General features: G+C 54.3%; 1 protein-coding gene across 3 annotated transcripts in view; it reads right to left on the bottom strand.

The window, feature by feature from the left end:
• Positions 1–23868, bottom strand: part of TBCD (tubulin folding cofactor D) — a 103553-nt gene that overhangs the window by 28783 nt on the left and 50902 nt on the right. For 2 of the 3 annotated variants that reach the window (XM_008155108.3, XM_054709581.1), the window contains exons 14-17: positions 13778–13934; positions 6409–6466; positions 5199–5228; positions 2824–2909 (exon numbers count right to left, since the gene is read on the bottom strand). In XM_008155108.3, coding sequence (XP_008153330.2) covers positions 2824–2909; positions 5199–5228; positions 6409–6466; positions 13778–13934 — 331 coding nt within the window. The remainder of the gene's footprint in view (positions 1–2823; positions 2910–5198; positions 5229–6408; positions 6467–13777; positions 13935–23868) is intronic. The other variant, XM_054709580.1, reaches the window with a different exon arrangement.

Here is a 23868-nt window from a genome sequence, read left to right as displayed (position 1 = left end):
AAGTGGGTGGGCTGAGAGCCCCTCGAACGGGGATGAAATAGCTCGAGAGAGAGAGTCAGAAGGAAACACAGACACATCAGGACGGAAACAGAGCTGAGCCTTGACCCCTGGTCCCACAGCACCTAAGGGCCCCTGGCGCCACCGACAGACGGGCTCGCCCCAGGCCAGTGTCCAGGAGCTGGCGGGATTCCAGAAACACAGGCAGAGGAAGGACCTCCGGCCTCTCAGAAGGAGCGGAGAGGCCTGGGCCTGTGTGCCGGTGCACTCTGGCACCAACTAGCGGCTGACCTCGGAGACACCCTGCTGAGCCCCCACCGGGCACTGCCCAGCACTTGCTGAGCGCCCACCAGCATGTGTGCAGAAGCCAAGTGCAAACCAAGGGTGTCCACAGAGGGTGGAGGGTGAGGGTGAAGAGCCTGAGGGGACAGCAGGCTGTGTGACAGGAACGAGGGGCCGCCGACCAGCACTTTGGACTTTGGACAGTGGCGGGAGGAAGGACCGGTGGCAGGCTCTTCAAGTGTCCAGGACGGTGCGAGCTGGACGAAGGTGACAGCTGAGTGGAGAAGCAGGACGAGGAGCGTGTGAGGGCTATTAGGGATGCAGAAGTGACAGAACCAGGTCACTAACCGGGTGCTGGGAACAAGAAGCCGCCACTGAGCTGGCTGCACGGCGTGCTGTGCACTGAGCGATCTACAGAGGGAATGGCACACCTGCCTCCCTGAAGAGCTCAGTGCACAGGAATGTGCAGGGCTGCTGCAGAGCCAACGGCTAGAAGAAAAACATGACACACTGCACGGTAAGAAGGACACACAGGACTGCAGATGTCAGAAATCTGTTCAGGGAATTCACAACAGCAAGAGACAAACCAACAGAGCGTGCCAATCACTGCCAGTTAGGTCTGCACACCCAGGACCACAGTGGAGACAAGCGTCGGGACATGGAGACAGAATGGCTGTGAGGCTACGGGAGCCCACACACGCCTCTCACCCCACTCACACGCATTCCAGAAAAGGTGAACTCGGGGACAGAGAGCTCCGAGGCAGCGAGGCTGGGGCAAGAGGATGCTGTGGTGACGGAATGTTCCTCACGCTGACCACGTTTTAAATGAGTAGATTTTACTATATGCAAATTATATGTATAAAAAGGGGGTGTGTATGCCAAAACCGGTTTGGCTCAGTGGATAGAGCGTCGGCCTGCGGACTGAAAGGTCCCGGGTTCGATTCCGGTCAAGGGCATGTACCTTGGTTGCGGACACATCCCCAGTAGGGGGTGTGCAAGAGGCAGCTGATCGATGTTTCTCTCTCATCGATGTTTCTAGCTTTCTATCCCTCTCCCTTCCTCTCTGTAAAAAATCAATAAAATATATTTAAAAAAAAATAATTAAAAATAAATAAATAAATAAAAAGGGGGTGTGCAGAAATAAAGCCAAAGACTAGGAAAACATCTGCAGACCCTGGATCTGAAGAAGGACCTGCACTCAGAATACACAAGGAATTCTCCAAGTCTCAGCAAGAAAACAACTCACCAGTAAATAAACAGGCAACAGATTTGTCAAAAATGAAAAGATGCTCACTGTCATGAACCACTGGGAAGGCAAATCAACCCCTCCTCCTGCACATCCGCTGAAAGAGCTGGAATCATAAAAACTGACCACGGCAAGGCTGCGGGATAGGAGGGAACAAAGAGCTCCCGGCCAGTGGGCGCTGACACTTGGAAAACGATTTGGCAGCTTCTTTTTTTTAAATATATTTTTTATTGATTTCAGAGAAGGGAGAGGGAGAGATAGAAACATCAATGATGAGAGAGAATCACTGATCAGCTGCCCCCTGCACGCCCCCATCCTGGGGACCGAGCTCACAACCCGGGCATTGAACCCGGGAGCCCTCAGTCCACAGGTCGACGCTCTATCCACTGAGCCACACCTGCTGGGCCATTTGGCAGTTTCTTACCATGAGGACCCACCATTCCCCTCCTGGCACCTAACCCAGAGAAGAGGGGGCTCGTCCACAGACAGGCAGGCACTTGGAGTCCCCACAGGTGCAACTGTGAGGGCCCCGACCGGAGCACCCAGGCACCCCTCCGCGCAAGCGCACACACCTCAGTGCCCCGAGGACGGAAGGCCATCTCTAGTGCACAAGCCAGAGCCACGAGAGGAACGCAGCTCAGGCCAGGGTGCCCGAGGCACAGGGCGTTAAATATTCATTTCCTGACCTGATTCCTCTAACACCTCTTCCTCACTGAGCACACACACAGCCCGGACACACCGCCACCGGGAGAACACACACGCTGATGCACAAAAAGCAACAGTCACTCCCAACCCAAGGTTTCTTTCTGAGAAGCTCAATACACGTGTGATGCCCAGGACAGCTGTCACGCAGGCAGGACACAGCCTGGCCCGCGGCCATTCTCCATGAGAGACCAGCTCTCAGCAGAAACAGGACCACGAGAGGAGAGTGGTGACCAGAGAGCGCGCTCACGTCGTCAGCTCCCGACACTGTTCACACTTTTTAAAGAGTGAGCCAGCTTCTCTCCCGCAGCCGCACCCCTCTCCCCTCCCGCTCTGCCGCCGTCCCTGTGGCTCCGTCGTCCCTGTGGCTCCGTCTGTCCCCATGCATTCCCTGAAGTTTTACATAAACGGAACACACGGTGTGCACGCATCCACTCATGAGAAACACGAGTTCTGATAACGGTTCCCAAGCCCACCTTCAACTTTTCACACTAAGTTGCAATCACATAATGACCTTCCAGGCCTAAGGAAGGAAGGGCAGAAGCTGACTGTAGCCATCTAGAGCAATGTTAAATTTTGCAATAGTAAAAACTTACCTTATAACTAGGAAACAGTTAGATCTGTTACCAACAGCAAAATAGTCAGCAGTGGTCAAAATGTCAATTCCATGAGGGAAAGTGCCCTGAGGAAAAAGGAGAGCAGAAGACAATGGTGACAACAATGTGAATGCGCGAAGGCACCTCCACGAGCTCACGCATCGCATCCGTGTACGTTTACATTCGCGGACGAGGAGGCCAGACAGCGTGACAGCGAGGCTGCGGCTCCTGAAACTGCTCATCCACAGGCTGCCAGTCAATCAATCGTTACTGAGCATCTATCCCGGGCCAGACACGGCACTAAAACTATGTAAATACCTTAAAAATATTTAATTTTTTTCCAAATGACTCAAGCATTTCCATTTTAAACTGTTGTAGGAGACGTCTCCTTCCTTTAGCCACACACCATAAAAGACATCCAGGTTCCGCAGCATTAAAGCTACTGACTCATTGGACCTGTGCTCCCGTCCAGGCAGGGGGACCCCAGCCAGCGCTCCCCGCAGGGGCCCTGAGAACCCTGGACAGGAGCCACACCACAGCCTGTGAGAGAGAATGAGAGACAAGCTTGACAGCTGACAGCCAGAAGCAGACTCTGAAAGGGGGAGACGGGCACCTCACCCCTGAGGCTCACCCAGCCCAGCCCCCAAGTCTGCGTGTTACTACTGAGAACACTCTGGTAACAGTATGTAAAAACCTGAAGACAAAACCGTCTTCTAAAAAGATGAAATACTTGACCAACTTTCAACCACTGAGTGGAAGCCTTCTGGCCGTGGACCCACAGGAGGGAGGCGAGAGGCCCAGCCCTGCCCCTGCTCTCAGGGGTCCCTCCTCACCCCCGGGGCTGGCACGGCAAAGCGGGCAGGAGTCTGATGAGCAAGGTACAGAAAACAGCAAGCGCTCAACCCTGCACCTGTGCCCCCGTGGGCACAGCACCCCCAAAGCGACAGGGAGGAGCAGGGCGCAGGGAGGAGATGAGCAGAGGGGCTGCCCCGTCCGAGGATGCCCCGTGGCCGGACGCCAGCTCCGGGCAGGACACACGGGAACTACACGTGGGGCTGGTTCCAGACTGCAACAGGAAACTCACAAACGGGACGTCTGATTCACAGGCAACATGTAAAGGCCAATCTGCCTCATGACCAGCTACACGCAGAGGAGACACCCCACCACCGAGGGCGGCAGGACGCCCGGCCCACCTGCACTGGCCCACCCTCCCCAGCACACACAACTCGCCCAGGGACGGCTGGAAAAAGGCCATTGAGGCTCCCGAGTGGGGCTCCCCTGCAGGCGGCACTCAGACCTCTCCCACTGCCTCTGTCCTTTCATCCCTCCTGGCCCCAGACCATTCAGGCCCACCTCTGTGCAGCAACACGAGCAAAACATCCCCGGCCACACAGCTCCAGGCAGCCCAGGAGGCTACGCCCACTGCATGGAATGCAGGCCCCTGGGTCAGGACAGCAAGCCTGCTCTGCCTCAAGGTCCCTGACAAGCAGGCCTGGTGGTGGGCAATGCTCAGGTAGTCCTGACCCTGCCTCTTCCTCCCCCGAGTTCGGGCACCACCTTGGAAATTCTGTTTTGTCCACGGCATCCCTCTCAGGTGCCGCCTCTCCCTCCTGAGCCTTCTGCACGGGGTTCCCCCAGCTTCCCCAGCTCCCGCAGCCCGACTTCTGCCCAAGTCCCACTTGCTCCCCGGTACCGCCTGCCAGGTCCTTCACCACACACTCACCGTCAGCCCAGACCTGCCTCCAGGCACGTTCACCTCCCACCCCTTCCAACCAGAGCTCAGCTCGGGGTCTCCCACACATCACCTGCCTCCGGCCCATTCTCCACCAGGCCCACCATGCGTCCGAGCCTGTCACCATCACCCTCAGCACAAATCGTTCGGGGACAAAGGCCACACCTCCCAGCAGGGCTGACCAGTGAGGAGAGGTTCAGAGCTTAGAGGCACGATGATGCCAGCGAGCACTGAGAGGCGCCCTGGGGCCGATGCTCCCGGAAGCTGGCTCAGGCCGCACGCGGGACTGGCAGGGACTGCATCGCCGTCCCCGTGAGCCAGGCTCCTCCGCACACCCCCCTGAGCACCGTGGGCAATGGCAGCATCGGGTGGCCCTCAGCAATGCACGAGACACTGATTTCTGACGTGTGTACGTGCATAAAATTACTTCTACATTCACTTACTAATTGTTTAAAACGTGTGTCAACACTCACCTGAGGCACCTTACAAGTGAGTCTGTGACCAGAACCGTGTTCAGTGTTAGTTTATTCTAGGCAAATGCGTTACCCAGGCCTAACAATGCAAGAGGATACTCCGTTTGCAGTATTTCTGCCTCTAAATGTACAGGAAGTTGTAGGAATGAAGACTGAAGAAGCAGCCATACCTGTCTTCCCACATTCTCCTGGAAAGCAGCCTAAGGAACAGAAGAACAAATAGCAGAGTGAGCGAGCCTTGCACTTTGCTAAACATCAGGAGACAGACTCACAACAAATGACCCGTGGCTTTATTTTTCCCGTAAGAGTCCTCATTGGTGGCTGATCAGAGCCTCCCGGGAGGTTTGTCCTGCCTGTATATCCTGGTGCTCTTTAAAACCACAATTTAGCCCTAGCCGGTTGGGTTCAGTCGAGAGAGCAATGGCCTGCAGACTGAAGGGTCCCGGGTTCGATTCCGGTCAGGGTCACATGCCCGGGGTGTGGGCTGGATCCCCAGTGGGGGGCGGGTGTGCAGGAGGCAGCCAACCAAGGATTCTCTCTCATCATTGATGTTTCTATCTCTCTCTCTCTCCCCCTCTCTGAAATCAATAAAAATACACACACACACACACACACACACACACACACACAATTTAATGTTTCAAGTTATAAAATCAGACACACCCTGAAAAGTGACCTGTGGCAGCTAATGCTGGGCCTGAACCAATGCCTTAGTGAAGGCCCCGGCTGTAAAAAATAGGGACAGAGACAAAGCAATTGGTTAAACAAAAGCCACATCCAGGGTTGTAAGGGTCAGAGCCTTCCGCTGTGCCCACCACCTCTGAGGCAGAGGGGAACAGACCCCAGGAACCAGTGACCTCAAGAACCACCGCCCGGGAGCAGGGAGACCATCACACAGAGAGCACGGATGTGAACACACAGGCGCCACCACGGCCGGATGCATCCGTGTCTGGGGACGCAGCTTCGTGGAAAGAGATTTTATTCCCAGGAACCAGGTCTCGACCCCATGTTCCCAGTGAGCTTCGCACAGAGCAGTGACTCTCGCGGCCTCGGCTCTGCACCTGCTGGTGCACAGGGTGCACTTCCATGCTCCAGGCAAGACTTTCCGGGAACTTGTTAAATTACGACTTTAACTGGAAATCGTGATTCCTATGGTTTTATTCCATCTCCTCTCCAAGGTTCACACAGGTACCAGTGCCCTGACTGCCTCTTGGCCCACCCTCCCCTCCGCGGGTCTCCTGGTCTGACAGCCACACGGGCCGGGAACCCTAACCCTGACTGCAAAGACGGGAACCGTGGGCGTGGCTGCCATGCCAGCCTCACAAGCAGCACGAGCCGGAGCCCCGCCCCGCAGGGAAAGGAACGAGAGGGGGAACTTACAGAGGCGGCCCTCCTGCAGTTCACGTTCCGGTCGAACACCGTGGCAATGACCAGCGCGCTGTGGGAAAGGGGTAAACGGCTGATTAAAAGGAAACCCGCGGAGACTCAGGTCCCATGACACTAACTGGGAACGCTGGCCTTTCATTCGCTGTCCGTGACTCAGGCTCACCGCAGCTCCGCCATATGTGCGCCGAGGGTGGCTGACCGATTCGAATGAGAGCACCTGAGAGTGCGCACCTGAGCGCAAGCACAGTCCCGGGAGCAGGCCGGCTGCACAGGCCTGGGGGCAGCCACGGGAAGCAGGGCTCCCAGAAGAGGAGTGGGGGGTGGGGAAGGCGGGCACGGCCCACGGTGACACACAGAGAAGAGGCTGCAGGAGCGCCAACCCCCATGCCCTCCTCGAAGCAGACGGACCAAGGGAAGAAACAGCTACTGGGTCGCAAAAGCCCTACAGATGGCAGGTCCCCCCATGCCACACCACGCTCCCAAGGCAGACACCTTCCAGCTCAGTCGGCTTCATTTACAACCCCTCCTTAGGTCATCGCACGTCATCCTTACGGACTAACCAGGACTCACCTGACTGGCAACAACAGAAAACAACTGATTTAGGGCCTGCAAAGCATGACTTGAAAATTTCAGGTGATAGAACTGTGCTGTTGGTACTGTGGTTTGGAACCCAACTTTATAAATCTGTCAAAACACAAAGAACTGTGCGTGACAAGGGTGACTTATCCGAACGTGAGGACTGGGAGGCCTGTGGGCTGGAGGGGCCGCGGAACGCAGTGCACAACTCTTCCTCGGTGCTGGCTGCACCTCCCAGGGTGAGGTCAGCCACTGTGAAGCTACTGCACACAGACCTGCAGGCGTAGGAAGCACCGCAGAGAACGAGGGCCACGGCGGCGTGGGGCGGGCGGGACGTGAGGTGCCCATGTGAACACGTGGCCTTGGAGGTTCTACTCCTGGATGCAGATTCAAAAGGCGGTTCTCCGCTAAGAGAAACACAGACTCTTGACAGTTACGTTAGTCCAAAGGGCTAGTGGACGAATGTAACAATACCACTTTAAAACTCATCTTCCAGGGATGGGGCAAAGAAAGAAAGACAAGCCTGGAGCATCGGTCGGGCTAGGAAGTAGGAAAATATTCAAAAAATAAAAGTACATGCCGAAACCGGTTTGGCTCAGTGGACAGAGCGTCGGCCTGCGGACTGGAAGGTCCCGGGTTCGATTCCGGTCAAGGGCATATACCTTGGTTGCGGGCACATCCCCAGTGGGGGGCGTGCAAGAGGCAGCTGGCCGATGTTTCTCTCTCATCGACGTTTCTAGCTCTCTATCCCTCTCCCTTCCTCCCTGTAAAAATTAATAAAATATATTTAAAAAAAAATAAAAGTACAGGTGCTGGTGAGAGGACGCAGCCAGCAACCTGAAGTAGATCCCAGCAGCCAGAGGTGGAGCAGCTGAGGGACAAAAGGAAGCGCAGCTTTAAATGAAAATCCCAAGAATCCAAGAAGTGCCAGCGCCCACAGGACAAAGCGAGCGCCCGAAAGCGCCCGAATGAATTAAGGGGGAGCGGACACCTTCTCCGGGTAAAAAAAGGGGAAGAAACGCGCCATGACCACGGCGGCACCTGGCCCAGCAAAACCATCAATGGGCATGAAAATGGGTGACGTCTATGGAGAAAGGGCACAGTCATGCAGTCTTAAAACATGTTCCTTATAAAGGAAACAATATAGTAACTCTGCAGACCCACCTCAACAGGGGTCAAGGCCAGCATCCCCCACGTGAGTCCGGGACGTGCCCCAAATGTGGCCGAGCAGACACACCACCAAGTACCAGCCGCAGTTTGGGCAACAGTGACACGGGGCTCTGTCCTCGGTTTTGCTACGTGAGGGATTACCATCAGGGAAGCTGGCAAAGGGCTAGTGGACTAATGTAACAATACCACTTTAAAACTCAGCTTTTGCCTGGCTGGTGTGGCCAAGAGGTCCTGGGCTCGATTCCCAGTCAGGGCACATGCCTGGGTTGCAGGCTTGATCCCCAATGGGGGCCATGCAGGAGGCAGCCAATCGAGGCTTCTCTCTCATCGATGCTTCTATCTCCCTCTCTAAAAATCAATAAAAACATTTAAAAAAAAAGAAACCCACACTGCTTTTAACCAATATAGACTCTTAAGTTAATTCAACCAATCAACTGTGTATATACCTATGAAATGTAACCGGTTTTTAATACTGTTTTGATTTGGACTAAATTTAGAAAACTACGGCACTCTAATTTCACTTTGAGAACAAAACTGGCTTACCCAGAAATACTGGTAAGTTTCAGATAGAAACAGGTATGATCATCCTGGTTAAGTGTGAGGTGGAAGCTCGCACAGGCTCCCTTGTCCAGTGTGCGCCTCTAAAGCTCCCCTCGCCAAGGAGGGCCACGTGTGAGCCACACACTTCGCCGCACGTCTCAGAGGCCACATGGAGAGCGACCCGGGAGCCTGCGCACACGTCTGCCGGGCCGGGCTGCCAGGGCTGGAACGCCTCTCAGGCGTCTTCCCAGTTTGCTTTCGCTGCAGGGGTTCAGGCGATACTTCACCAGGATTTCCCAACAAGAGAAATGGTCTGTGTCAAACAGAAAGGGACTTTCTTTCTCGTCCGAGTGTGTGTGTGTGTGTGGGGGGTGAGAGGAGCTGCACGCCTAAACCTGCCCGCGTCCCAGGCACCTGGTTTTGATTAGCAGGTACGGCAAGGGGCATATCTCACCCCAGTCAATCTTTGTTAGTTTATATAATGTTTTATAGAAATAAAAAGCAAAATACACTGTTGTTATCTTAATAGTAATCTGATAATTTCAGAGTTTAAAAAAATTTAAATATCAAGCCAGCAATGATCTATCCACATTGTTTTAAAGTTGCAAATCAAGTTAAAATGCCAGACCTGCCCAGGGCCGAGTTAGTCTGAAAAAGGAAAGCTCCCAGCACAGGGCTTCCCAGGCGGCTGTAGTCACAGCAGAGCCAAAAGGGAGGCCAAGGGCTGACCAGGTGAGGGGCACTCTGACCCGTAATCAGCACTGAACTTTTCTTGAAAAACAAAAGGGTTGTCTTCCTTCTGGAAGCGGGCCAGGGCCCCAGAGAAGGTCGCAGTGAGAACAAGACGTGGCTCTGAGCAACGCATGCCATTTCCTGATTTTTCAGGACAAGCTTGCCCTCGAGGAAGAGATCTGGGAGCCAATCCCCAGGTGCTGCCGGCTGCCCCTGGGAGCAGAGCTCAGCCCAGGACAGGGCGGGGCCTGCAGGCTGATGTCAACAGGCTCAGTTTACACCAGTTTCAGGTGAGGAAATCGCTGGGAGGTGAGGACCAGCCTGCTGGCAGGCAGCAGCTCCTTTTCTTTTCCTTCTTGCCAATCAGCTTCTGGATTCTAGATAAAGCACAGCCATCCGGTACCATTTTAACTTTACGGGTTTCATTGTTCCCAAATTACGTAGGCTTTTCTCAGGAAACCCTATTTACTTTCCACCAAAAAAAAAATTGTTCATCTCTTCACCGGTCTGTGTATAATCTTAGGAAATACAGATTTTCAGAAGCAGCCCAAACTAATTCAAAACAATTAAATTTGCTTGAAAACTTGCTTTGTGACATTATAAAACAGCAAGCTCCTTAGAAAGTGGGCAGCTGAGCCCTGCACTTGCCCCGACCTTCCAGGGGTATAAGGAGGTGGCCAGGCCTCTGACCTGTCACCACATGGGCGCCTTTCAGCCTAGTCAGTCTGACCTCTGACCTCTCACCACGTGGCCTTTCGGTTCAGTCAGTCTGAGCTCTGACCTCTCACCACATCCAATCCTGCTGCCTCGTTGTTATTGCTGCCCCGATTCTTTTTATCAGACATTCCTACTTCACTTACATTTTAATCTCCACTGTCAACTTTTGCAGGAAGAGTTTGTGAAAGTATAGTTAAAGATATCAACATTTCACCAGTGCCAGGACTAATGGGCTTAAAAGCTGACAATTAAAATGTGGTCACTTATTACAAAGCAAAGGAGGCAGATCTCGAAGGACACACCCCAACCGATACTCCTGGGCAGGCAAGGAAGTGCGGGCCAGCAGCATCCTCGGGCTCACCTGGCACGGTGACTCACCTTCAGCCCTCCCTCCGCACCCGCCCCACGCCTGCCCGCCTGCCCGCCTGCCCGCCTCTAGATGGACCAGGAAGAGCTAGGGCACAGGCTCCTCCCTCAGAACCTGCCGAACTGGCCCCGAAAGCCCGAGGGCGTGGCTCCCAGGGGCACATTGGCTGATCCGATCCTGGGATGGGACAGGGACCGGACAGGGAAAGGGGACGAAACTCCACACGCCCACCAGCGCCTGTGCTAATTAGGAGAAATTAGAAAGGCTGAGCAGGAGTTGGGGTGTCCCTGCCGGCGGATGGCTCCCTGTGCGACGCTGTGCACACGCACTATCGACGCCTGGGGCTGCCCAGGAAGTCGAGGAAAGTAACCTCCCCTGAGATCACAGTGCCCAAGTGCAACCACAGGAGTTTCTGCAGAGGACGCTGGCCACCAGCTCAGCAAATGCTCTGTCTCCTGTGGAGTGAGGTGCTTAAATGAGTCCCAGCTCAGAAAGGTGAGTGTTCTGAACACCCACACCCACACCCTCCCATCTCAGTCCAGACACAGTGGGAGCCGGGGGGTCCTGTGGGGTTCATTTGGAGGACCCTCAGGACCCCCAGAGGACAGGCCTGGCTCCACCCCCTTAGCTACAGCAGATCTGCAAAGTCGCTTTCCCTCGGACACGAGCAGACCACGCTGCCCGCCCACCTGCCCTCACAGACAGTCATGGGGCTCTTCAGTCCAGTCCCACCATGAGCCATGCCCAGAAAGCTGGCAGCTCCGTGGGCCCCAAATCTGTCTTTCCTTTTCTGAATAACAGAGGGTGGCCTGGAGTACACTGTGCCAGCGCCGCAGCCTCCATGACAACCAGGTCCCCTGTGCGGTGACACATGCTCCACTTCAGAGCCCGTGGCTCGGCTGTGGCCCCCTCAGGCTGCTGTGCAGGCCTCGCCCAGGCATGGGTCCAAGGTCCACGGGGCATGGATCCGCCCACGCCAAATCCAGTTAGCAACACCGACTCTCACGCCCATGTCATGCTCAGGCCAGGCTTAAGCACAGCAACTCTTCAGACTGATTTTCATGGCATAAAGTCGCTGCTCAGATTAGCGTGGGGACTAGTTCTAAAGTCTCAGAAGCATAAATCACTTGCTGTGGCTAAAAGCCTGTTCCAAAAGCCAGGGACCGGGCAAGAAGAGGACCTGCCTGTCCCACAGGCCCCGTGGGGACGGGAGGGCGGGACATTCGCCTGTCACTGCTCTGCGTCGTGGCTGACACTCGTCCCTGCAGTACGGCGGGTAAGCAGCTTTCACCCCAAGTAGAGAAGCGGGTGCCTGGCGGCCACCCACCCCGTGCCCAGCCCTCCCACTGTCCCCGCAGAGTGAGTGCAGCCTCACCGCATTCCAATTTCCTCGGCCAACCCTCAGCCTTCAGCCCTGATCAGCCGGAGGGTCCCAGGAGAAAGATTCCTGCAAGCTTACCAGGCGGACCAATGTCCAACTGAAAAGAAGTGCTGGGCTATTCGCACTGTGAACTGGGATGACCTCAGGAGCCCGATCCCTCACTCAGCACCTGCCCGCTGCCCCCTCTGGGCAGGTGTCCTCGGTGCGGTGGGCACGACCACAGCGCCCACCTGCCCACAGCACTGGACACCGAGGGCACTGCCACCCGGGAGGAGCCTGGCTGTCCTGTGCCGGCTGAAGTAAGCCCTCCCTTGCTTTGCTTTCATTTCCTAGTTTCGGAAGCCACTTCCAAAAGGTGAGCAGCAGGAGCTGGAGCAGCCAAGTGCCTTCCCTGCAGCATGTTAACAGCAGCAAAGTCCTGTTCCCAGAGCAGACGATCGCAGAGCTGCTGGCCGAGAAGCAGCCTCAGCCCTCAGGGACGAGTGAGGGACGAGGGGCAGGCAGCCTGGCCTCCGCCACGCTGGGCCTCCCTGCCTGCGGGCCAGCCGTCACCGGACCAGGGCTTCCTAAGACCACTGCGCTGTCCCTCTGCCCTTCCCTCCAGGGAGGACGAGGAGGAATCAGACATCTTTACAACTTCCTGGGAGTTCCTTAAACTTTATCAGAATCCCCAGGCTGTTCTGCAGGCTTTGCTTTGATAGGAGCCAAGATCAAGAGATTCAGGCCAGAGGCACTTCCTGGGCAGTAAACAGGTCCCTCCCCTGACCCCAGGAAAGGTGAGAGCAGGAGGCTCTGAGCCTCAGAGGAGCGGAGGGGCTGCAGACCATGGGCTGCTGAGCACCTGGCTGGAGGGCGAGGTGCAGGTTCCCAGGGCAGTCAGGCCCCGGGATCTCACACTCTCTCTGGGCCTCAGACACAGATCTGGGGCGGGGGGGATCTCCTAAGAACTGTGGGAGGATCATTCTGAAATCCATTTCCTAGTCCAAGTCATCAGCTGAGTGTCACGCACCATGACAAACGCCGAGGCTGCCACCATGCTGGGCACCTCCTCCGGCCACTTCATACACAGCAACCACAAAGGCCGGACGTATTCACGCCCAAAAACACAGTACAAAGCAGACACAAAAATAACTAAAAATCTCACTGTACTGGGACACCTTTGTTTTGCATTTTTCCCAAACAAAAATATAGCAGATCTTAAAAACGGGACATGACAGCAGGGGGCATACAGACGCCTTGGGGGCTGCGCTGGGGACACACCGAGAACCCAAGGCCACGTTGCCACCGCATTTGATGGGGCCACCAGCCTGCCAGTTTCAGTTCTCCAACAAGCCGGAGAGCACACATCTCCCCGTCTCCCAAAGCCAAGCTGACGAGGGCTCTTCAGAAGGTGTCGATGAAGGAGATGCTAGTCAATCCTGTGACCAGTGAATACGCAAGTGCGAGCCCACAAGAATCAGGGGACCAGGCAGGCAAGCCCCGCCCTCCACAGCAGGGCTGCCACCCGAAGGCTGAACTCCTTCCGAGGTGAAGGCTGACCACTGACGTTCTCTCGGCAGAACACGCAAATGCTTAGATGCCCGCCTGCTTCCTCCACCTTCTCCCAGATGCCCAGTCCCTTCATCTAGGGACCTGCTAACCACAGGCCAGCCAAAGCCTCTAGAACATTCCTCCTCAACACACCGCCTGAGCTGTTTACCCACGAAAAAGGATCCTGAGCTGCTTCTTTGGAACAGGCCATCCTTTAAGACTGTTATCAGCTCAAGAGCACCTCTGTGGGAGCTGCGCTGTGCTGGCTGCTCCTCGAGCGCCACTGAGGGCTCGATCTGAGGGCGAGAGCAGAGACAGCTCTGACCGCCACGACTCTTAACAGGCTTTACCTTGAAATCTCGGCCACGAAGGGCTTCAGCTCCTGAGGCTCGTAGGCACGTGCGAAGGCCCAGCACACATAGCAGGCGGCGTCCCTGACGTTGTCACCCACACTGCAGGCACCCCGCTTCTCCTCGTAGGTCAGCGCCCTCAGGATCACAGGAACCACTGGGCAGAGAAGACAGGCTGAATGGGACCAGGGAGGCAGCACGTGTGGTTTTAAAGAAATAGCGTCTATTGTGGTCACACGGCTGTCGGCCCCTCAGCACCAAACAGAGGCAGGCAGAACCAATATGCACGGTCCACCCCAAGGTCGTTCTGTAAAAGTGATGGCCTCGTCAGAAAACGAACATGCAGAAGGAAAACAGAAGTCCGCCAGCTCAAATCAGGTGAACAAGTCTTTTAAAGTTGCCCAAAGCCCTAGCCTTGGCTCAGCGGATAGAGCGTTGGACTGTGGACTGGGAAGGTCCTGGGTTTGATTCGGGTCAAGGGCACATGCTCGGGTTGCGGGCTCGATCCCAGTGGGGAGGGCGTGCAGGAGGCAGCCGGAGCCTGGGAGACTCAAAGGGAGAACTGCCGAGGGGGCGGGAAGACAGGCCTGCAATTCACAGGGGACCCCAGCCTCGGAGTCTTGTCAAAGGGATCTTAAAGATCCCTGGTTTACAACTGTGGCCCGAAGCAGTTGCCTAATGAGCAGCCCTGGGGGAGAGGAGAACCCCCATCACACAGGTGTGTTGCCTCTGCTCAGAGGGGGTCTATCACTGGGGGGGTCTCAGGACCCAGAGCTGAAAGGATAAGGTAAGTCCGCCCACTGGGCCCTCCATGCTTCCAGGTAACTTTATGGACAAGCTACATGCGTTTAATGGTCTGAAATAGCTGATGTTTAAGATAATTTGAAATACATAACAGATTATCCTGGTTCCATTATAAAATATCTAAATGAGTAATTTACTATAACAGGTGACTTTTCATATAAAGATATGAATTTTCAGACATGTGGTGAGGGTAATGAAATGTTTAAAAGAGCTAAAACTTTTCAAGTACCTGGAAAGGTTTTGCTTATTAGAGACACATAAATTACTTAAAAATAAAATATCACATTCATGTATTAGGTTTTTAAAGTATTAAAAAATGTAATTAATTTTATAAATGAACCAAACAATTTTAAAGCCTTTTAAAATAATTATAATTTTTAAGTGTAATAGAAAAAGCTTACGTAAACATTGTAATTTAAAAATCAAACACAACGTTAAATTTTTTTAAAGTGACACAAAGACCACACTGGAAGTCCCAATTTACTGACTGAAAACAGACAAGGATGCTGCCACAAAATGCACGGAACAGCTGGCACTGGTGGGTAGAAAAGTGAGAAGAGGAGATGTGGGTCCCAGGAAATGGAGATCGTGTCTGGGGCCAACACGCTTCTGGTCAACATCTGACCCCGTGGCGCTGAATGACAGACCACGGAAGGGAGAAGGACACGCCCCACGCCCCCTCGGGATGTGAGCCACGGGAGGGTGTCCTATCAGTGCACACAAACACAGCATCCGTGTTCTGCCGTGTCACACCCCCAGCCACAGTCGCCAGCAGGATGAGGGACTGCAGGCTTCCCACACGGGGCCACCCCAGAAGCCCGCCATGCAGCTCTCACACGTGACGTCGTGAGAGGGTGAGGGTCCCAGCACAAGAGGTGAGCGAGACCAAGCACTCAACAAGGAAAACGCAGGTGCCGCTCAACAGCCAGCGGTGAGGCCAATGGGACCGCAAGGCAGCGCGTCACCGCCAGCCCCCACGGTGCCGGAGCGCACGTCAGCACACACGTCCTCCGAGCACCCTCGGCCAGCACCGCGAGCCTCTCGTCGTGCACGGCTCCCACTGTGACTCCAGGCAGCCTGAGAAAGGCACCCCAGTGTGAAGTTAAGAAAACTAAAGCATCAAATATTCGTACGTGTACCTATCCTCACAGAAATTATCTTCCAGAGAAATGTATCTAAAAACTGTCTTAGGTAAAAAATAAAAAATAAATCAATGGAGACAAGGCACGACTATGAATATTATACACAAGTAACCCTTCTGCCTTTCTATATACAAGGATATTTGCTTCTATTTAAATAACAAAAAGTGGATTTGATTCTGTATAGTTTACTTTATACACATGTGGCAATTATTTTTAATAAGATTGTAAAATGTTCACGTAAATTTACTTTAAACTGCATTTAAAAAACGTTCTCTAAAATAAAAAGCTCGAAGACATCACATCCTCAATGACACCCACCGCCACAGAGGGGGGAACTCGAGAAGCGTGTTGCTCAGAGGATCAGCAACGGCTCAGGCAGCTGCAGTCAGAGGTCTGATGGAGGAGCGGATGCCGCAGGGCAGCCAGCCGTGGACGCCAAGGTCACCCCAGCCTGAGGTGGTCTCACTCTGCATCTGCGTGCACTCAGGACCCCAAACGTGGGCCCACCCTCGTACCAAGTTTGCATATTCCTCTACCCAACAGCAGGACACCCCACTTGAGATGTGGTAAAGGCCCCTCAAATTCCACAACACCTGAAACTGAGGCTGTCACCCCCACCCCCACCCCCACCCCCACCCAGCCAGAGGCCTCGCACAGCTCAGGATGCGCTCAACATGCCAAGGTCGCCCTCCTTGCTTCCCAGGTCCAGCCACGGCCTGCCCTGCCCACAGCAGCGCTGAGGGGCCCATCGCTCCTCCCCCAGCTTCTCCCGCCGGCCCCACCACTGTTGGACCAACAGGGCTCTCAGCCTTGGTCTGCCCAGCGCTCCTTCACCGCAGAGCGGGCTGCACAAGCCGGCTCCTGCGTCTCCCTCGGGAGTCCTCCCAGCACCCACACCAATTCCACGCTGGCCTCACATCTCTCTCAGCCACGACCAGGTGCGTGCTGCCTCCCACCCGCACAGCACCCCAAGCCAGGCCACCTCGCTGAGAGGAGCCGCCCAAGCTGACGAAGGCCTGCCTCCCCAGGCAGCATCCTTGCTGAAAGAACACCCATCGCTCCCTGGGACTGGCCATGTCCACCTTCTGAACATGAAGCTCACAATCAAGACTCCTGAGGACGAGTAAATGCCAAACAGGCAAGAGGCCACGGCCGCTGCAGATGAAGCAGTTAATCTGTCAGTGACTTCTAAACGACTGTCTCTAAACGGTACCACATCTGTAATGCTTAAACGTGGTCTTCAACTGTTTTACCTGGAACGACTCCGAGTGTTGCTCATTCTCACTTTGTGTGCTAACAGGATAGCCCGTCCATGGCCCGACGAGTGTCAAAACTAACAGGCTGTGGCACCTTTATGAGAAAAGCATAACATAAACGTGGTGTCGCTGCCACACCAGCTTCCCTAAACCGTCACCTGAACACAGCCGCCGACAGCTCTGGGTAAGACCGTGCAGCAATTGCATAGCCAGAGGGAAAGCTGGATGCTAACTGCTGAGTCCCAATTTACCGGTCCACCAGACAAAATCAATTTCGAAACAGACTACTATGAATGACAGCAGTCAGTACCTCGACGTCCACTTCGTGCAGACATCCCACCCAACGACACACTTAGGGATGCTCGGTGCCACCTGGAAGAAGGCCACTTCCGTGTGGACAGAGCCCCACCCTCACCTGCTCACCACCCCAAGGTCACTGAGCTGCTGGGGGAGCCACTGCCATTGCACCCCCATTGTCTGACCCCTATTTGGGAAGCCCAAGTGTCTGATCCCAAGTCAAAGTGAGACAGTTTCCTAAAGTGACATTTTGTTGGCTAGGAAGGTCCGTCAGCAATGAGGACAAGGACACAGACCGCGGACTTGTGTTCCACTAATGGACAACTGCCTCAATACAGACAGGTCTTCGTAAGGTTTGACTGGCATTTACTTTTGGGAAAACTGACAGCCTCGTCAAGTCCAACCACAGGTTCACCTGGCCCACTTCTCAGTTTCAAGTTGTGGGAAAAGATCAGTTGTGAGAGGGCTAGGAGCTGTACACCTGACATGAGCCCGACCAGTGGGGATGGGGGCTGTGCTTTCTGTGTAGCCAGGGAACCCCAACTTTGTCCCTGGTACTCAAACACGCCCCTGGATTGTGTCCTCGGGCAGCTGCCCAGCCCACTGCCAAATTGCTGGATTTCTCTGTGTCCTCCCGCAGAACTGACTCAGAGAAATAAAGACCCAAGCCCGCCTGGCCTCAGGAGCCTCACTGCCAGAACCACGCACACACCTGGCAGAGCCCCGCCTGCCTGCATTCCATCCTCAGCACAGCCTTCATCATCTGTCCTGTCACCTTCCTACTCACACCTCTGATGGCCCCTCCGCAGCACCTGCAACATCGGTGACTGCACTCAAGTGCAGAGAGGTAGCTACCAGCACTCCAGAGGCTGTGCGGCTGGACGGGGTCTGACAGGGAACCGGAGCCATCACTGGGTGGCAGTGGGAACCCTTTCCTCGTGCGTCACTAGAAAGGAATTTGATTTGCAGAAAGTAAAACCGCTGAGGAGAGCAAGCAAGATGACAGATTTCTTAGACAAGAAAATTAAAAATGAGCCTATCAGCTCCAATTAATCCCAAGAGGATAGTAAGGCCTGTGGCTGGGCAGGGGGTGGGAGGGTGAAAGGTTGGGTCAGGCGTGCATCTGCCACGCCCACCCCAGGGCTCGTGGCTGCCAGCTGACCATCAGCCCTTCTCCACACTCTTCTGGGGGAAAGAACAGCCTGGGCTGCTAGCTCGGACATTAGGACCCAGAGGACAAGGACAGACCTCTCAGTGGCCAGGCTCTGGAGGAGAGGAGGCAATATATGGAGTAGAAAGTCTCTGCCCTACACTTTAACAAAAAGTCATTATCAGAGACAAAAATTCAAAGACAACTCTTTCCAGATTCAACAGGTTTAAAATAAGGAAACTCCTCAATAGCTTTGAACAAAAAAACCTTTCTCATGGTTCCAATTACACACTGCCAATGCATGTCAAATATATAAGATTCCCCAGAGGGCTTCCTTTTGGCAACCCAGAGTCTAGCAATATAATTTAAACACCCTCCTCTCTAGACAGCATGTCATTTGTCTACCAACTGCCTAAGGGCACAGCAGCCTCCAGGTGAAAGAAACGACTTAACCCTCAGAGTGCAGGCTTACAGCGTGCACACCCCAGGGGACAAAAGGGGGACAGGAGGAACCCAGGCGTTCTTTGTAGGTGTATAAATAACCTGTTCCTAAAAAAGTCATCACATAGCCAGCACAAAGTTATGTCTTGATAAGTCATAAATTATACTAATTTAAAAAACAAAATCATCACTTAAGGCATTCACTTGGACTGCACTGGGTGATTTTCCCAGGATGCACTGAGCCACATCTACTGGGATGCACTAGAATGACACCTCCCAGGGTGCACTGGGACAGCATCTCCCAGGGTGCACAGGATGACATCTCCCAAGATGCATGGAGCCCATTCCCCCTGGAAACCTCTGAGCCACTTCAGCACTCAGAACCTGGAGCCTGCCTGCCCAGACGGAGCCTAGGAAAGCCCCAGGTTTTGGGAAGAGGGTGTGGCCATCACCGTAGAACTTCTGTTTCGGCCACCAGTACAAATAGCCATCATATCTTCCTCAAAAATGCAGTCCAACTTGCTCAGGAAAAAAAGCCAGTGTTGAAACTGCTAGGCGACAAGAGGAAATGATGGACAGAATATCTGATTCCATAGACATTCGGCTTTCAGTTCCCACAGGACACTTCTGAGAACTTGTCCTAGAGGCCCTCTGCATGCGGGGTGCAGACTATAATCTGCCCTCGGAGTGTGTGGGCCCCCAGCCCGCCGACCCTGGGCTGCCCTGGCCAGGCCCGTGTCCATCGTCCTGTGCTACTGGGGCAGGCCCTGACCAGAGCCTCACCTGTCTGTGCAGGTAGGTCTCAGGGCCCAGCTGTGGCTGAGAGCCAAGGCTCTTTGGTCAAGGGGCCAGGATGGGAGCTTTCTCACAGGTGCCCTGAAGATCACGTGAGTTCCCACCACATGCGGCGCACGATGCAGGCTCAGTGGGCACCGCTATTACTACAATGCACAGCAGATCAGGCACAGTAGCCACTGGCCCTCACAGGAGGGATGGGATCACAAGAGGAGGAAGCCACTGTTTCAGAACAGGCGCCACCGTCCCACCTGGCAGGACCTTCTGAAATTACTACGAAGCACGGCTGAGGCAAAGGACAAGAAGCACCGTTCCTCTGTGTGACCATGGCCTAGTCCCTCGGTGTCGAGAGCCGTTCCCGCCACACCGCCTGCCCAGCTCTCCACCCGTCCAGAGCCAGGGCCACAACTGAGCCTGAACCATGTCGGGGGGGAGGGGTGCAGGGGCACAAGGACAAGTAGTCAGGAAGCTGATAAAACGTAAGGCTGAGCATCTCCACTGAGCTCAGGCTGCTGTCGGTGTTTACAGAATCCCTAAAGCGTGCGGGAAGTGCGTCTGTGTAAGTGGTGTTGGCTGGACGCCATATCTGATTGATGCCCAGCAAGGACAACGTCGCTGGTTCAGAGGTCAACATATCACACAGGTTTTATATTCTGCACACAAAATGTATTTCATCGTGCAAGTCAGACCCCTTCACAGAACCTGGGAGGGTGCAGCCCTCACCCTCTACCACTCGGTCAAAGAAGAGGCCGCAATGACGAGGCCCCTCGGGGATGAGGAGTGACATCCGAGGGGCGTCTCTTTCACTTTTAAGGCTGCTCCCAAGGACAGATTCATTAAGAATGTCCCGGACTGAGAGCTGCAAGAGCCATGTCTGACGAGACGTCCTGCAGATCTTACAGTTCCTGTACGAGCTGTCACTGCATGTGACTCAGCACCTTGGTCAGGCCCAGAAGCTGACAGCAACTCCATAACCTGGTGTCCCCCGCCTCACCCACCTCCAGCATCAGAAAGCTCCACCTACTCTACCAGATCCTCATCGATCCTGCTGGAGGAAACAGGACCCCAAAGAGCTGCCTCCACATGGCCGGGTGCTGGTTCCCAGGGAGCGTCAGGGATGGCCGCACATCGCCTGCTGCCCTGGAAGTGAGATGCTGTCTGCTCAGAAACAACCCTCAGGTGGAAAATGCAACCTGCAACCAACATGCTCCCTTTCCAGTTTTCTCAATCCTGAAACCTGACTTTCAGACACTTTCTCCAAGGTCAGGGCATTCCACTCCTTGTAAGTCTGTCTGGAGGAAGTGGCAGCTGCGCCTGCGACCAGGCTCCCAACAGGAAGGAGGGGCAGCCCGTCGCTTCATCCGGCCGGGACACAGCACCCACAGGGGCTGAGCACACACTGTGCTGAGTCAGGGCTGTGCCTGAGCAGCTGTCACCCATCAGCAGCAGGTGACAAGCAGCACCACAGCGCCTGGAGCGAAGCCACCAAACAGCCCGGCTCTCCCCGCATGGGCCCTGGCTCATTAAATTCAAAGGAACGCCACTGGTACCCACCGGGGGAAGCTGTCACATGGAGATTCCAGCTCTCCATGAGAGCTGACCCAGCCCACGATGTCACCGACACCTCGTCCAGGTGCCCAGGTTCAAGGAAACACCCACTGCATAGCTGAGCCCAGGGACTCGGGACCCAAGAGCCCCCACAAAAAAACAAAGGGACGTAGGAGGCGACCTCGAAGGAGAGAGCTGGTGCCCACAGAGGCCCAGAGCCGCTGACAGTCCCCTCAAGGCCAGCGGCACCTCCTCTGTTGTCATGCTGGGGTGCTGGCTTCCCAGCAAGGCCCCCGGCCTGAGCCCATGTCTGTTAGTTTCGAGTCAAGGTTCTTTGCAAGTTAAATGCTCTTATGATTCCCTCAAGGATCCTCCTTTCAGTGAGAGGAAAAAATGTGCTCTCGCTCGGCTCGCTTTCTCTCTCTCTCCTATCCCAACTGGTAGACCACACAGGGACAGCACTGTCCACTCTGTGCCTTGCCAGAGGCCAGTGGAGTGAAGGAACTGAGTGTGGCGAGGGGCACTCCGCCCTGCTCTGCTCAGCAACAGGCCGCTGGCATATGAACCGCCCACAGCTGATGACAGAGTGGCCCAAGTACAACTTGAAAGAAGCGAAAATAAGCGAACAGGAGAATTAAAGGCTTAACCAGGAAGTCAGGGACCAGTTCTGCCACTGACTCACGGCCTTGGATTCCCAGCCACAGTGCCCAGGCCTCCACTGGCCCCAAGAGTGTCCCCACACACAGTTTCAGAGCTGGCGGGCCTGGAGGATCGTGCCATGTAGACCCCCCTCACTGAGCAGAGGGTCTTGGACCCTGACCTACAGAACGTACAAAGCCCAAGAAGACTGCCCAAGGCCGGAGGGTCAGTAGGACGGAACACAAATGTGCAGGTGACAGGCCATCAGCGTTTGGTAATGACAATGACAAGCCTGCCACTGCGTTTAGCCAAGTTATCAGCACCCACTTCTGAATCTCTCCTGGTCCCTGGAGAGCTGGGCCTGAGACAGCCAGGGCAGGTGAGTGTGGGCAGCATCTTCTGATCAGAGCCTGTCACGGCCACACTGCCTGCAGTCAAGCCCCAGCCACTGCCTGACCTCCCCCGACCCCATGACCTCGCCCTCAGGCTTGGCCATGCCTGGCAGGGGTCCCACGGGGGGCGGGGGGCAGAGCTTGGCCTCCTCCTCCCTCTGTCCAGAAAACAGCAAGCCCCCCCCTTCTAACTCCCCCTTTCACACCTACAGCCCTTAGGAGAGCTTGCCCCCCTCCATCCCCACTCCAGTCCCTGAATTAGCTCTGAATGAGCTCTGGAACCCACTTCAGGGCCGACACCGAGTTCTTCACTGCACCCAAACTAGAGCAGTTTCCTAGCCCTGAAAGGAGTCTCGCTGCCGCGCAAGAAATCGAAGCCTCTGTGTTTTCTCACGTGGTGTGATGCTGGGTCCACTTCTCAGGACCCTACCACAGGCTCACTTCCCACAGAGCCGGTGAGCTGGCGCTCAGCTCTGCCACCCACGGCGTTCAGAGGACAAGCGTGGGGCTGAGGCAGGAATGCCTCTGCACCGGGCGGCGGCTGAGGGAGTCACCTCCACACAAGCACGTCCATGCTGGGCAGCCTTTCTCCAGAGAGGACAGAGCATGAGAACAGGTACAAGGAAACCATGGCCACCTCACCACGGCACATGAAAAACCAGCCGTGCCTGCATCCACAGGGCACACCCGCCAACCAGGCGGCCCTGGGCCCTGTCGCTGGGAGAAATGCTCACGCACTCTCACAGCAAACCGGAAATTCAAGTACACGCTCCTCGGCCTCCCTAGAAGGCCGTCAGTCACACCAGCCTCCTGCACTCAACGTCATGGCCCAGTGGGCATGCTGCTAGCAATAGACAGCAACAAAGCTGGGGAAATGTGGAGTTACACTTCGTAGGTTTCTTCCAGGAAGCAAGATTTCTCATTAAAGGGTTCATAAAAAGACTTTCTATTGAAATAGCATAAATGCCATCAAAGTATCTAAAACAACAGAATAAATTATGTGGACAGACATTACTTCCTGAGCACACTGTGTATAACTAACACACACACAATTATATCACCATGTTCGTTATTGTCACAATCTTAGTTTAGGCCCAAACTATGAATTTCACCTCTTAAAATAACAGATAAAACCATGTGACAGGTTTCATATGGCTTTCATACATACATGCACAGTATAAATTCTAAACACTTATTACTTTGACATGCTTTATGCTTTTTCATTCAACTGTGAATTCTTTCATAAAGAATCTTAATTTAATTAAAGAGAACCAAATACTTAAAAGTAAAAGAATTTGATACCCTTTGAAAACCCTCTAATGCATGTGTGTATACCCACATACTCCTACCCCCAAAAAATGTATACACATTAAAAAAAAAGAATGAAAAAGGAAGAATTACTAGAAATGACAATACAAAGATGTTATCAAGAGAATAAAAAGTCAACCCACACAATGGGAGAAATTATTTGCAAATCATTTATCTGATAAGGATCTAGAATCCAGAATATACAAATCAACAACGAAAGACACACAACCTAATTTTAAAATGGGGCAAAGGACATGAATAAAGATTTCTCCAAAGACACGTACAATGGCCAACAGGCCATGGAAACGTGCTCAACATT

The sequence above is a fragment of the Eptesicus fuscus genome, chromosome 20 (assembly GCF_027574615.1).
Source record: "Eptesicus fuscus isolate TK198812 chromosome 20, DD_ASM_mEF_20220401, whole genome shotgun sequence".
Taxonomy (NCBI): domain Eukaryota; kingdom Metazoa; phylum Chordata; class Mammalia; order Chiroptera; family Vespertilionidae; genus Eptesicus; species Eptesicus fuscus.
This window is presented reverse-complemented; position numbering and strand designations above follow the sequence as displayed.